General features: G+C 46.5%; 1 protein-coding gene across 3 annotated transcripts in view; it reads left to right on the top strand.

The window, feature by feature from the left end:
- The window catches only part of LOC146064079 (uncharacterized), a 251126-nt gene that overhangs the window by 31858 nt on the left and 204730 nt on the right, over positions 1 to 14538 (top strand). For all 3 annotated transcript variants that reach the window (XR_014471743.1, XM_083177154.1, XM_083177153.1), the window contains exons 12-13: positions 5618 to 5759; positions 6745 to 6880. Coding sequence is in view for 2 of the 3 variants with exons in the window: in XM_083177154.1 (XP_083033280.1) it covers positions 5618 to 5759; positions 6745 to 6880 (278 nt within the window). In the remaining variant the exon portion in view is untranslated. The remainder of the gene's footprint in view (positions 1 to 5617; positions 5760 to 6744; positions 6881 to 14538) is intronic.

Here is a 14538-nt window from a genome sequence, read left to right as displayed (position 1 = left end):
TTGGGGACTAGGGGATCAGAGTTCAGGAGGCAGAGCAATCTGCAATTGAGTATATAAAACTACATACCAGGTATGTGGAGCTGGAGCAGTAACCAGCTGCTGGAAGGCTGATATCTCTGGTTCTGGGAACAGTAGAGACAAGCTTCTAGTGTCCTTCAAAGAAGGAGAGTCCCAGCTTTTGGAATATACCCTCAGAAAAACTCTAAGTCAGACAGAACCTGAAATATCTGACTGGGAACAGCAATTAACAAGCTTGGATGGGGACCACTGCTTTGAAGTCAAATATCTCCGGTTCCCAAGGTCCGATTTTAAAAATTCTTATACTCCTTGAAAGAGGGTCCTTAGACTCCTGGGGGGGTTTCTGGGTATTCGGAAACCCCCCCTGCGTGCGCTACTGATCTGCCCCATTGTTCTGCTCCTGCTCTTCCTGCTCAATGTATGATTGCCATCACCTGTGTTGAACAGATTAAGTGATAAGAAAGGTGTTTCAACACAGGTGATGGTAATAATACATTAAGAGGAAAGTCCAGGAACAGATCATTGTGTCCCTCCTGAAGAGCAGGGGCGTAACTAGATATTCATAGGCCCCATAGCAAAAGTTTGTAAGGGCCCCCTATTTAGCAACTGATGGTGATAAATATATGTAAAACATATTACTTAGACAGTAATGATGGGCCCCATAGCAGCTGCAACCCTTGCACCTATGGTAGTTATACCTCCCAACATGACCCTCTCCATCAAGGGTGTGCCTAAGGCATACTCGCATGACATGAAGCCACAAGTTCCATGTTACATTATGGCGTAGAGCAGAGGTTCCCAAACGCTGTTCTTAAGGCACCTTAACAGTCCAGGTTTAAAGTCATAGTTGCCTACCCTCCTGCATTCTGCAGGAGACTCCCTAAAAATAACAGCAATCTCCCTCTCTCCCTCATTATTCTAGCAATATCCCTCATTTCACCTAGCACACATTACACTGTTACATTTTTTGGGGAAAAAGGAATGAGAGATACAGTAGGAACATTTACATTGAATCATCAGCACCATTTCCCAGCACTTTACCAAGCATAGTAGCTCTTACTAACTGCTTTGGGGCTCATCTACATTTGGATATAAGTCATTTTAAAAGATTCCTCTCAGATGTAGCGGTACACACCCACGCTTCTAGGTGCCACGTACACAATCTCTCCATATATGAATTTAGACATGCCCTTTGGGAGGAGCATGACAAGCCCCCTCCATGGGGCGCTGTGCAAAATTCTACTACCAACTATAATCTCCCTGAAACTAGTTTTCAAAAGTAGACAAGTGTGTTTAAAGTAAATCAATGGCTCAGCACAGGTAATTAAATCAAATTGTCTGAAGTACTAATTAAGTCACCGGTGGCCAAGCATGGATTTACTTAAAACATGCAGCTTTTGGGTGTTTGGAGAGTGTAATTTTGGAGCCTCTAGCCTTAAATGATACAGGAAATGAAACTTGTTTGCACGTTATGCTTACAGCATGAGTGTAAAGGTGCCCATACACGTTGAGATATGGGGCTGTAGTTTTTGTGCTTTAAAATGTGCCGTGCGATTCTGGCACTTGTAGGGGGATGCGACGCATCGCTCCCCCTACATGTGCGGGTGTGATGCGATACGATTTTTTTTTTTTTAAAGTTGATAGCTACTAATGGACATCGCATTGCATCACATGTACTACTGCATGCAGATACTTTTAGTGCTTTACAATATTGTACCTGCGGGGACGCGCATTACATCGCATCCCCGCAGGTACACGGCGTCATTATCGCACATGAGATGCGTTTTGTACTTTAAAAGTACAAAACGGATGCGATAATCCCAACGTGTATGGGCACCTTTAGGATTCTTTAACCCACACAGAATTGCTTATTTGAGTGAGCCAATATATATGCTGGCAAGCTGCATTGCACAATCTTCTATTGCTCCTACTGCAAAGCTATCATTTCACTAACTTACGTATTGCTTATAACATGTCAAAATTTCCACTTGGATCACTGGGGCTTCGTGTATGTACCTTAAGTGCAGAGTTTGGCACAGATCAAGCTGGAGGGAATGAAACTCTCAGAAAACGTTTAAGATATATTAAGTGTGAGCATGAAGTGAACATAGATAAACAGTGCTGTAATGATAAGGAGAAGAACTATTGAAAGAATAGAATCAACTTTATAGCAACTCTACTGGAAAGTAGGAGTGAAGCAGAAATCAAGACAGAGGGGTAGATGTATGAAGTAGAGATGTGCACCGGCCACTTTTCGGGTTTTGGGTTTTGGGTTCTGATTACCTTGAGGTTTTGGGTTCTAATGGGTTTTGCCAAAACACCTCCTAAGTGTTATGTGTTTGGATTTCTTGGGTTTTGGGTTCTGATTTTTTTGTTAAAAAAGCATAAAAACTGCTAAAATCGCAGAATTTTTATTTATTTTTTGCTCCTACGCTATATTAACCTCAATAACATTCATTTCCACTCATTTCCAGTCTATTCTGAACAGCTCACACCTTACAATATTGTTTTTAGGGCAAAAGGTTGCACCGAGGTAGCTGGATAACTATGATAAGCCACACAAGTGTGCGGCACAAACACTAGACTGATATGGCACACTTAGCATACCCTCTAGGCTGATACTGCACACCTAGAATTACCCCTGGACTGATATGGCACAGGTAGCATCACCCCTGGACTGATACGGCACATTAAGCATCACCCCTGGACTGATATGGCACACTTAGCATCCCCCCTAGTCTGATACGGCACACCTAGCATCACCCCTGGACTGATATGGCACAGGTAGCATCACTCCTGGACTGATACGGCACATTTAGCATCACCCCTGGACTGATATGGCACACTTAGCATCCCCCCTAGTCTGATACGGCACACCTAGCATCACCCCTGGACTCATATGGCACGCTTAGCATCACCCCTGGACTAATACAGCACACTTGGCAGCACCCCATGAATTATACGGCAGACTTGGCTTACCCCAGGAATTATACGGCACAGATGGTGGCACCCCTGACCTGATACAGCACACATGGAATTATACGGCACAGATGGCGGCACCCCTGGACTGTTACGGCACACATGGCGGCAGGCATGGAATTATACGGCAGACAAATTCCTGCAGTAAAAATAAAAATGTGTATTCTTTTAATTATAAAAAAGAGCAGCACACCTTACTTAGCAACACCCCATGAATTATACAGCACTCTTGGCTCAGCCCCGGACTACAGCGCATTTAACAGCCCTTGCAGTAAAAAAAAAAAAACACCTTAATTTTATTTTCATTTAAAAAAAGGGCAGCTCCCCTGGTCTGATATGGGACACATGGGGCACCCCTGGAATTATTCGGCACACATGCGGGCACCCCAGGACTGATACAGGACACATGGGGGCACCCCTGGACAAATACAGCACACATGTGGGCACCCCTGGATGGATACAGCACACATGTGGGCACCCATGGACTGATAGTACTGGTAGCCAGTGGAAACAGCAGATTGGAATTATATACTGCAATAAATACTGGTAGCCAGTGGCAACAGACTGGAATTATATACTGTGATAAATACTGGTAGCCAGTGGAAACAGAAGACTGGATTTATATACTGTGATAAATAATACTGGTAGCTAGCGGCAACAGCAGACTGGAATTATATACTGCGATAAATACTGGTAGCCAGTGGCAACAGCAGACTAGAATTATATACTGCAATAAATAAAATACTGGTAGCCACTGCCAGTGGCAGCAGCAAACTGGAATTTTGGAATATACTGTGATAGGTACTGATAGCCAGGGGCAACAGCATACTGGAATTATATACTGCAATAGGTACTGGTAGGCACTAGCCAGTGGCAACAGCAGAGAGCAGACTGCAGCAGACACTAGGCAGTGCAGGGCAGGCAGTGGCACTAGCAGCACCAGTGGACTATCACACTGTGACTGACTATAGACATACCTCCCAACTTCTGTCCGTATGAAATAGGGACACTCGAGCGTCCGAAAAGGGGGAGGGGCGTATGCAAATGAGGGCGTGGCTTATGCTAATTAGCCGCGACCTCATTTTCATACGAGAATAGACGCTGTGCGCATGCGCACAGCGTCTATTCTACTAGATTGGGGGTCTCCCAACTGTCACCCCCCGCAGCGGGACAATGCCTGCCGCGGGTGGGACAGCGGGACAGGACCCGAAAATCAGGACTGTCCCTCTAAAATCGTGACAGTTGGGAGGTATGTATACAGGAGCAGACTCAGCAGAGGCAGGCCCCAGCACAAAGGAGAGACAGAACACAGCACCAGTCATCCTTGCAATGGTGATGTCTTGATCACTGAGCAGAGACACAGTACACAGCAGCACAGGCCCCAGCAGAGACCACACACAGCAGCAGCACACCCTTCCCTACCCTTCTCCGAGATTGGAGTGAAGATGGCGGCGCGAGGTTGCGGAATTTAAGGGTTCCGTGATCTCGCGAGAATCCGACGCCGGGCGATGACGTTTTGCCTGTGCGCCCGGATTCGAGTAAGGCGGGAAGCGCCGAGCGCTGCTCGTATCCGGGCCCGGATTGATGACGTCCGTGCTGGCTCGGATCTGAGGAATCCGAGCCCGCACATCTCTAGTATGAAGCAGTGATAAGGGAGAAGAAGTGATAAACTGGCTGGTACTTTATCACTGGCCAATCAGCAAATAACTGTTAAGTTACAGTCTGGGTTTGAAAATGGACAGTTGGGAGCTGATTGGACATTGATAAAATACCAACCACTTTATCACTTCTCCCTTATAACTGCTTCATACATCTACCCCTGAGTTACCATAAAGGGAAATGTTTTGTGTGGGTTTTTTTTTTGGCTTTAAATATCCCCTGCCAGGTTACCGCAACAGGGGGCATCGCCAGCAGAAGATGTTGATGCCCCATAGAAGCCTATGGGCTTCTACCGCGACCCACCACCGCCCCGACCCACCTCTGCCCTGCACCAACCCCCGCCACCCCGCACCGACTCCCCCAGTGCTTTGCTGCCCGGACCTGTGACCTCCTCCTTACTGCACTGTAATCCACTCCCGGGTGCAGGGAGGAGGAGGAGAGCCCGCCCCCCCGCCGCAGCACCAGTGCCAGGTAAGGGAGAGAGGGGGGCGCCGCCGGGAATCGCTGACTCACCGCAAAGGACAGCTCTTAACGCAAGAGCTGTCCTTTGCCATAGTTATCACATATGTTAGAGCATATGCGATAATTATGTTGGCGAAGGGCGGCGGAGCTGGGCTGCGGATGTTAGAACATCCCGCCCACAGTGTGCCTGGGCATATCTCACTCATTCATCTTCTAGGTCTCTATCTTTCCGTTTGTATACAGTACATTACATGGAACATGTCACCCTTCTCCACATCTGGATTTGTTATGCACATTCTTCAGCATATAACCAAATTCTAACAGATTCTCTCTCGTACTTAACATTTCATTTTTATAGTCTTAATAACTGTTTTTATTATATGCCCCTTGGTTTATTGAGCATGTTCTTCACATAAAAAGCAGAACATTAAGCATCATTTCTACAGACAGCCCTGCTCATTGTTAATTTACTGGCCCTGTATGCAATATCTCCTTCCAGATGTTACTGGGAGACTCCTCCACGCTAACAGTCCCATCTGTGGAAAGTGCAGACCCAAAGGACTTGAAAAATGATGAGCCCTCACCATATAAGGAGGAAGTTACAGAACTAGCACTCTCAAATGAAGAGAAAAATATGTTAGGTATGTTTCAAGGGCCTGAATATTGAAACAACCTGTACTTTAACCATTTAATGCCCACTAAGATGAACATAAAAGGGGCAGAATAGATGGACCAAGTGGTTCTTATCTGGTGTCAAATTCTATGTTTCTATGTAACATTATGATAGGTTTGGCCATATCAGTGATAGATCTATGCTTCAGATTCCACTGTGATTGGACAAATAGTATCAGCCACAGGTCAGAATAAGAGAACTGGATATAATTGTATTGTAATCATCTGACAAGATAATGGTTTAGTTATCACTTGCAATGTTATCAGGGAATGTGGGTGCAGGGATGCCATTGCTATGAGATCCATAGGATTTGTAGGCCTACTTCCATTGTATCCATGTGTATCAAAGCCCCACCCCTTTCTAAAGCACACACTCTGTGCCTTTAGCTGGTGGCACCATCTTCTGTGTAGGAATAGCCATTGTTGCCATTGATGGTTTCCATTGATGGCAATAGTGCAACTGGCCATCGATAGTGGCATACTATGCAATGGATGACCATCAATGTTTTACCTATCGATGGTTATCCATTTTCTTTGACTGATTGGCCAGTGGGTAAATCAAAATATGGGGGTGGGGTTTTACAGGTGTTGGGGCGGAGCAATGCTCTGTGTCCCGGAACCTTGGAACCTTGGGGAAAAAAATAAAAATATATTAGTTTATGCTTGACATCGATGGAGGGGAAACCATGTGGTTAGCAAAACTATTCTAAATCAACCATACACCATCAAGGATTTAGAATCATTGATGGTCGATTGCCATCTCTACTTCTGTGTGATATTTTCAGAAGAAGGCATTTAGGTAAACAGAAAAGCTGTGGCTTATGTACATGTTGCAAATTGCACTAGATAAATGACAGAAGATTGTTTTGATCAGGAAACCTAACATGTTAATAGAATAAAATCTTGTAATAAAGACATAAATAAAAATCTGTTCAAATGCTGTTCTTTTTGTAGCTAACTTGTACAACAGGGAAGACATAGATGATGACATGTGTACATTGTCCTCTGTGCTGTTGGAAAAACTGGAGCAGATGATTGAACTGCTGGCTCAGTATATAGACACAGACATATTTCTGGACACAGAGAGGAGGTGAGTCACTCAGACATGTTACATTTTTTTTATTTATTTATTAACAGTTTCTTATAAAGCGCAGCAAATTCAATTGGAAACAGTGATAAACAAACTGGGTATTTACAGACAGTTAAAGGTAAGAGGGTACTGCTCGCAACCTTACAATTTATAGTGATGATTACACTGAAGGCCCATACACACTGGGCGATTTTGAGCTGAAATCAGCTCAGTTTTGTTGTTTTGAGCTGCTTTCAGTTCAAAAGCCACTCAGTGTATATGGGGCAGCAGATGAGTGACGGCATGGATGGCTTTCCATAGTGTCCTGCTATGAAAAGTTGTCCACCCTGGGAAAAATTGCGCAGAAGGGGAGGAAATCACTCAGTGTGTACGCAATGAGCGATTTGCAGCTCAGCTATTTTCCCCATCATCGCTGTCCATACACGCTGGACAAAATTGCCCAGTGTATGGACCTTAATACGGTATGTATGCATTCATCTTACACCATGGGGAGCGAGATGCAGGAACAGAAGGTGCATGAATTCTGGAAAGTATGCCCATATTTATGAATAAAACAATCATTTACAAGGCAGAACCAACATACTTAAAAAATACAGACAAATTAGACAGAATTCCTACACAGAATGCATCTTGCAGGCTGTTTCATAAGCCCCCATGTCTTTTCAATTAATGCTGTTTTCAAAACACAACATAATAAATACAATGGTATTTGAGTATGTGTCATGTGTAAATATACTAATCTAGATACAGGGTATGGTACTTAAGGTGCAAACACATGGTGCGATTTTGCCTATGCACGATTTCCCTTGAACTCCCCAGAGGCCAGAACCACCGATATTTACTATACACACTGTGCAATTTGACTATGGGCCTAATTCAGACCCGATCGCAGGACAAATTTGTTCCAAAAATGGGCAAAACCATACACATTGCAGGTGGGGCAGATGTAACATGAGTAAATACTGGCTGCTTTATTGTTGAACTGCAAATTAGATTTCAGATTGAACACACCCCACCCCAATCTATCTCTAGGCCCCCATACACTAGGGCGACTTGTCCTTAGGACAAGTCGCCCCCGACTTCCCCCTGAGCTTCTACTGCTGCTCCCCGGGGGAGCTTGATTAGATTGGCACTTGATGTGCCATTTTTTACATGTGATAAATCGTCTCGATTTATCACATGTAAAAAACCCGGGGAGCAGGGGGGGGGGGGGGGGGCTACCGAGCAGGGCTGCTGGTGGGAGCAGGGGGGGCTGGGGACGCTGCGGGGGACACAGGCGGCATAGAGCCGGGCAGGGGGAGCCGGCCGGGAGCTGTCAGTAATGAATAAAAAAAAAAAAGCCCATACAATGAATGGGCAGCCTGTGATTGGCTGCTGAGCGCTCTCTCAGCCAATTGCTGACTGGCTGAGAGAGCGCTCAGCCAATCACAGGCCGCCCATTCATTGTATGGGCTTTTTATTTTTAATCATTACTGACAGCTCCCGGCCGGCTCCCCCTGCCCGGCTCTATGCCGCCTGTGTCCCCCGCAGAGTCCCCAGCCCCCCCTGCTCCCTCCACCGCCGCGCTGCCCCACTAGGTTCCAAGTCGGGTGGTCGGACGTGCAGCAGGTCCGACCACCCGACGCAGATCCGATGCGCACGGGACCGCGCATCGGATCTGAGGGGACATCAAAACTAGCCGATTTTGGTCCGATTTCGGCCAGATCCGACTGATCTGGCCGAAATCGGACCAAAATCGGCTAGTGTATGGGGGCCTTCTCTCTGCACATTTTACATCAGCCCCACCATTTTGAGAACAAATTTGCCCTGCGATCAGGTCTGAATTAGGCCCTATGTATGATTTTGGCTATGTACAATTTTGACTATATTGTACTATAGATTGTGCCCTTTCCAGTCAAAATTGTGCTGCCTGCACAGTCTAATTTTTCTTGCAATGCCAACCCAATCAGTAATTCCATCCCAACAGTCCCAATTCCGTCCGTTTTCATCAGATCTGACACTAACTCGACAGTGATAATTCAATGTTCCGAATGTTGAATGTCAGAAAGTCCGTAAATTATCGGAAACGACTGCATATTGTCGGAAAACGATCCTGAATTAGACATTCCGCGTCTGTTTCCGCCAAGACAGATCCAACCTTTTTTAAGCCTTCAATGCTGTCGTTAATGGTAGCATTGAATTGGTGAGTGACAGTATTTCCCCTGTTGGGAAATATCGCCACAGATTGTATACCCCCCAAAGTCCATCAGTTGCAATTGACAGCAAAACCGACATTTATTAAATTTACTTCACTATCCATTGCCTTTACCTCACTATCCATTGCCTAGTCTGATAGTATTTGGAAACCTGTGGAACTATCTTGTGGAAAAATGCAGGTAATGATTCTGTTGATTTGTTAGAAACCGTACTATAAATAGGATTCAGTCACTACCAAGCTGCCATTATTTGTTGTTTCCAGACTATCAGAGCAGCATTCAATTTAGTTTGCGTGGCTTATTTTTATCCTCAGATACAGAACCTATCAAAGTGGCATATGGCTCAGTCATCAATCATAATAAAGTGAAGTATACAGAGCATTCCTCTGCTGACCTTCCTGGATGCAATCTAGCCACTGAATACTGTAGTCCTAGGTTATGCATAACACAGCCTTTACTGCTTCATGCTGGGATTCCGAATCAGATGACAGCATATGTGATAGCATGCAAAATATCAGTGGCAAACGCAGGATTTTTAGAGGGGGGTTTCCAAATGTAACCCAAAATCTCCCACTCTGCAGGGCATTGGACTACGCAGGGGTGTAACTAGTACCTTCTGGGCCCCATAGCAAAGTCTTGAAAGGGCCCCCGCCACAGAGGGGAAGGAGGTGCAGGGGGGGGGCAGAATACATGGAGGGGGAGTGTAAAGAGGGGGGGGGGGTTAGCAGGAGAGCGGTAGAAATAACGAGGGAGGGAGAAAAAGAGAATGTGGAGAGAGAGAGAGCAGGGAAGAAAAAAACGAGGGGCATCTGCATCACTTTTTACCTAATCACATCCTCTCCCCTCCGATCCCCAGTTCAGGCTGCCCTGTCCCCCTCTCACCAGTCAGTATAATTGATGCTATGTAGTACAGTACATCTAGCATTGGGGGAGGGTCTCCTCATCAGGGCAGAGTCTTCCTGCACTGACAGCTCCTGGTCTCCGTTGTTTCAGTCTGTCTCCCGGAGATCCTCCTTTGCATGCAGCTCTGTCCTTGGTCTCTCACACAGCACTGTCAGCAGCAAACATGGTTTGCGTGTTTTGTGCTGGACCTAGTGACGTCAAGCCCCAGCAGCATTAGAGAGAGGAGAGGAGGGCAAGGCTTGAACAGCCGGATCACCTTCCACTTCATAACGTAGAGCATCACCGTTGGTGGGGGAGGAAGGGCAAGGGATGGCACCGCTGACTCTGCTAGCTCGGCTATGGCCCCCCCAAGGGCCCAGCTCCATAGCCGTTTCATCCTCTGCACCCTCAGTAGTTACGCCACTGTAAGTACAGTCTTTTATACACTTATTCCTATATGGTATACAGTATTGATATTTATCAGTACTGATGGTCTATAGTACAGGCTCTTTCAAACATTTAAATAAGATAAGTGGTCGGGAAAAAGTTAAACCTATAATAAATAAATACACAAACCTAATATAACCAGTACTGCACTTTCATGTACAATCTCCCACTTCATGGTAAGGCTCCTGTCTATTCCTCTTGGCAGCTACTCTCTGGTCCATTGCGATGTTTGAGGGCTCAGATCCACACATACAGTAAATGTGGTAGAAGAAACTGGTACACTAGGCATGTACAGCAGCTCCGCTCTGTCCCTAAAGGCCCCCATACACTAGCCGATTTTGGTCAGATTTCGGCCAGATCAGTCGGATCTGGCCTAAATCGGACCAAAATCGGCTAGTTTTGATGTCCCCTCAGATCCGATGCGCGGTCCCGTGCGCATCGGATCTGCGTTGGGTGGTCGGACCTGCTGCACGTCCGACCACCCGACTTGGGACCTAGTGGGGCGTCGCGGCGGTGGAGGGAGCAGGGGGGGCTGGGGACGCTGCGAGGGACACAGGCGGCATAGAGCCGGGCGGGGGGAGCCGGCGGGAGCTCCTCAGTACTGAATAAAAAAAAAAAGCCCATACAATGAATGGGCGGCCTGTGATTGGCTGAGTGCTCTCTCAGCCAGTCAGCAATTGGCTGAGAGAGCGCTCAGCCAATCACAGGCTGCCCATTCATTTTATACAGTAGGCTTTTTCTTCTATCACTGACAGCTCCCGGCTCCCTCTGCCCGGCTCTATGCCGCCTGTGTCCCCCGCACCGTCCCCAGCCCCCCTGCTCCCACCAGCAGCCCCCCCCCCCCCCTGCTCCCCGGGTTTTTTACATGTGATAAATCAAGACGATTTATCACATGTAAAAAATGGCACATCAAGTGCCAATCTAATCTGAGCAGCCGGGGAAGCTCAGGGGGAAGTCGGGGGCCTTTACACTGCATGATGTGAAGGCAGCCCTATTCATCATATTATATAACCGCTATTGTTGTCACAATTTATCCGCTATTGTTGTCACAATTTAAGGCACTTGCCAAGAGGAGGGGGGTTTCCGGGAAACCAGAACCCCGCCCTGCATTTGCCTCTTTACATATATGTACTGTATATTTAATTATACTGTATAATATTTTGGGACCATCATTTACTGTGTCATGAGCATACAAAATGCAACAAAAAGATAGAAAGTCCAATCAACAATGGCAGGTTATCACGGTCAGTTGGTGTGTAAGCTGGCTGAAAATACAGTTTCACAAAACAGTTCTGAAAATTATCTCCTGGGTGTTCCCAATCTTAGTACTGTGTCTGTATATTGGTGCTAAGCAAATCAGTAGCCAAAAACACAGGGGAGACGGCACATACAGTGTTTGTATAAAAAGTAATGAGACCTAATTTTTTTCTGATGCAACTGTACGTCGCTGCGTGCATGCTCCAGGTGTGTTCGATGGAGGGGGAAGTCAGCTTCAACACGCACCAAGCGTCAGTCACCTACAAGCTACTGTGCGGTTCGTATCAAGGTTTTAGTGGACCCCTGTCCCTAGGCTCGGTTGAATCTTAAAAATTCAATATTCTATCAAACAGCGCTACGCTATTAAATTCTGTGTGGGACCCAGAAAATCGGCTATGGAGACGTTAGCCATGATTCAGAAAGTGTTCGAGAGTGAAAGCTTATCAAAAGCTGCTGTTTCATAACATTGCACCAAGCCACATCAGCTTCGTAGTCAAGAACTACCTGGCCTAGAAAGGCATTGCAATGCTTCCCCAGCCCTCCTACAGTCCCGATCTGGCCCCAGTTGACTTTTTCCTGTTCCCCCGAGTGTAGACAGCCCTCAAAGGACACTGCCATGGGACCGTAGCAGAGGTCAAAGTGGCTTTGACACGCAGCTTGAAGGACATTCCAGAAAAGGGCGCCTTCCAAGCATTGACAACTCGTTGAACGAAGTGTGCCAATGAACATGGGTTTTATTTGGAAGAATTTTAATTGTTTGTAGTGATATCTACAATAAATATTTTTTCCCAAATTTGGTCTCATTACTTTATGTACAAACCCTTTATTTTGTGCGTATAATGCTTCCTGCTTGGCCTCTTTACTGAGGCAGGAAGATGCAGCGCCGAGATATATTAACATCTCATTTGCCGTAATGAGTGAAAAACTCCCCCATAGCGATCCCTGCAAGAGCACACAGCAGATCAGCCTAGAGCTGATGCCCTCTGTCTCTCCCACCAAGAGCCTCCACTGAGCATGTGTGAGATCTCACTACTTTTGCGAGATCTTCCATGCAACCTGTGTGGTGATTGGGAACGACACCTGCAGCTGTCGATAGCTGCAGTTTTCAGAACAGTCAGTGCCACTGATTATACATCTGCCGCACATTGCCGCGCTCTTACTGATAGCAGCACTGATAATTACAGGGGCATATAGTCCTTTCATACACCACCCCACTTTAACAAATGTACCCTAAGGGCCGGGTCACACATAACAGCCAAGCGGGACCCGGTCACTGACGACTGGCGCCACTGATCCGTGTAATCACATACATTGCAGCCCGTCTGCTAATATTTATTTATTATTTATTAACAGTTTCTTATATAGTGCACACTTACTCTGCAGCGCTTTACAGAGAATATTTCAACATTCACATTAGTCCCTGCCCCAGTGGAGCTTACAATCTATATTCTCTACACGCACACACAGACATTCTAGGGTTAATTTTTGTTGATAGGCAATTACCCTACCAGTATATTTTTGGATTGTGGGAGGAAACCGGAGTACCCGGAGGAAACCCATGCAAGCACGGGGAGAATATACAAACTCTGCACAGTTATGGCCATGAGGGTGGCCAAATAGGAGCCTGTGTGCAGGTTGAACAGGACCCGCTTGGCCGCTTTGTATGGCCCGGTCCTAATAACACTTTTCCTGCATAAGACCGTTTCAAACACTGGCCTCACGGTCAGCGGCGTAACTACATTTTGGGCACCCCCCCACCGTTAAAGAGAGGGCGCCCAGCCACTCACCCGACCCTCCGCCCACCGCACCAACCCCCGCAGTCTTACCTAGGTTCAGTACACGCTGGTCCCGGCTCCCTTCTTCTGCTATGAGGACCACCGCAAAATGTCCGCCCCCATACAGCAGACAGCTTCAGAGAACTGTGGCCATTTTGTGGTGGTCCTCAGCAGAAGAAGGGAGCCGGGACCAGCGCATACTGATTACTGAACACAGGTAAAGACTGGGGAGGGGATGGGGGGTTTGCGGGGGTTGGTGCGGCGGGCGGCGGGGTGTAACGTAACTATAGCACTGCAGCCCCCGGCGCCCCCACATGCATAGCGCCCCCCCGCGGTCGCGGGGGCTGCGGTGCTATAGTTACGCCACTGCTCACGGTTACTGCCACATTACAGTTCCTGGCAGTTGGTGCAATCTCTGACCCCTCCTACCAATATCAGTCCTGTCATTACTTCAGAGATCCAATACCTGCTAAGCAGGTCTGTCCCATGGTATGCCATTCTGCTTTATCATATACTAGTAAAATGTATCTGGCATATGCCAGGTCACCTCATATACTGTATACATGTGCACATTTTGGCAACAATAGAAATAGGCCGTAGGCTTCGGTACATGTAAAGATTTTAACTACTGCAAAAGGGGTAAGTAACGACCATGCCTTCATGACCCATTGCCTGTTTCTGGTGCACAGTAAGTAGATGGGTGAGACCCTAAGTAACTGAAAGAAAATTTGGTAATATTATCTTTTTGGCCATTTTTGTTTTTAGTACATAAAGCATTGTACACCAAACATTGGGGTTTATTCTAGTTCATTCTTTGTGACAAAATCCTTCTTAGATGGACAAAACCATGTGCACTGCAGGGGGGCAGATGTAACATGTGCAGAGATAATTAGATTTGGGTGAGTTATTTTGTTTCTGTGCAGGGAAAATACTGACTGCATGATTTTACACTGCAATATAGATCTCACTTTGAAGTAAAACCCCACCCAAATCTAATTCTCTCTGCACAAGTTACATCTGCCCCACCCGCAGTGCACATGGTTTTGTCCATCTAAGAAGGATTTTGTCACAAAGAATGAACTAGAATAACCCCCATTGTCAG

The sequence above is a fragment of the Crinia signifera genome, chromosome 3, assembly GCF_055691185.1.
Source record: "Crinia signifera chromosome 3, ASM5569118v1, whole genome shotgun sequence".
NCBI lineage: Eukaryota > Metazoa > Chordata > Amphibia > Anura > Myobatrachidae > Crinia > Crinia signifera.
Note: the sequence above shows the minus strand (reverse complement) of the source record. Positions and strands in the feature narration are given on the sequence as shown.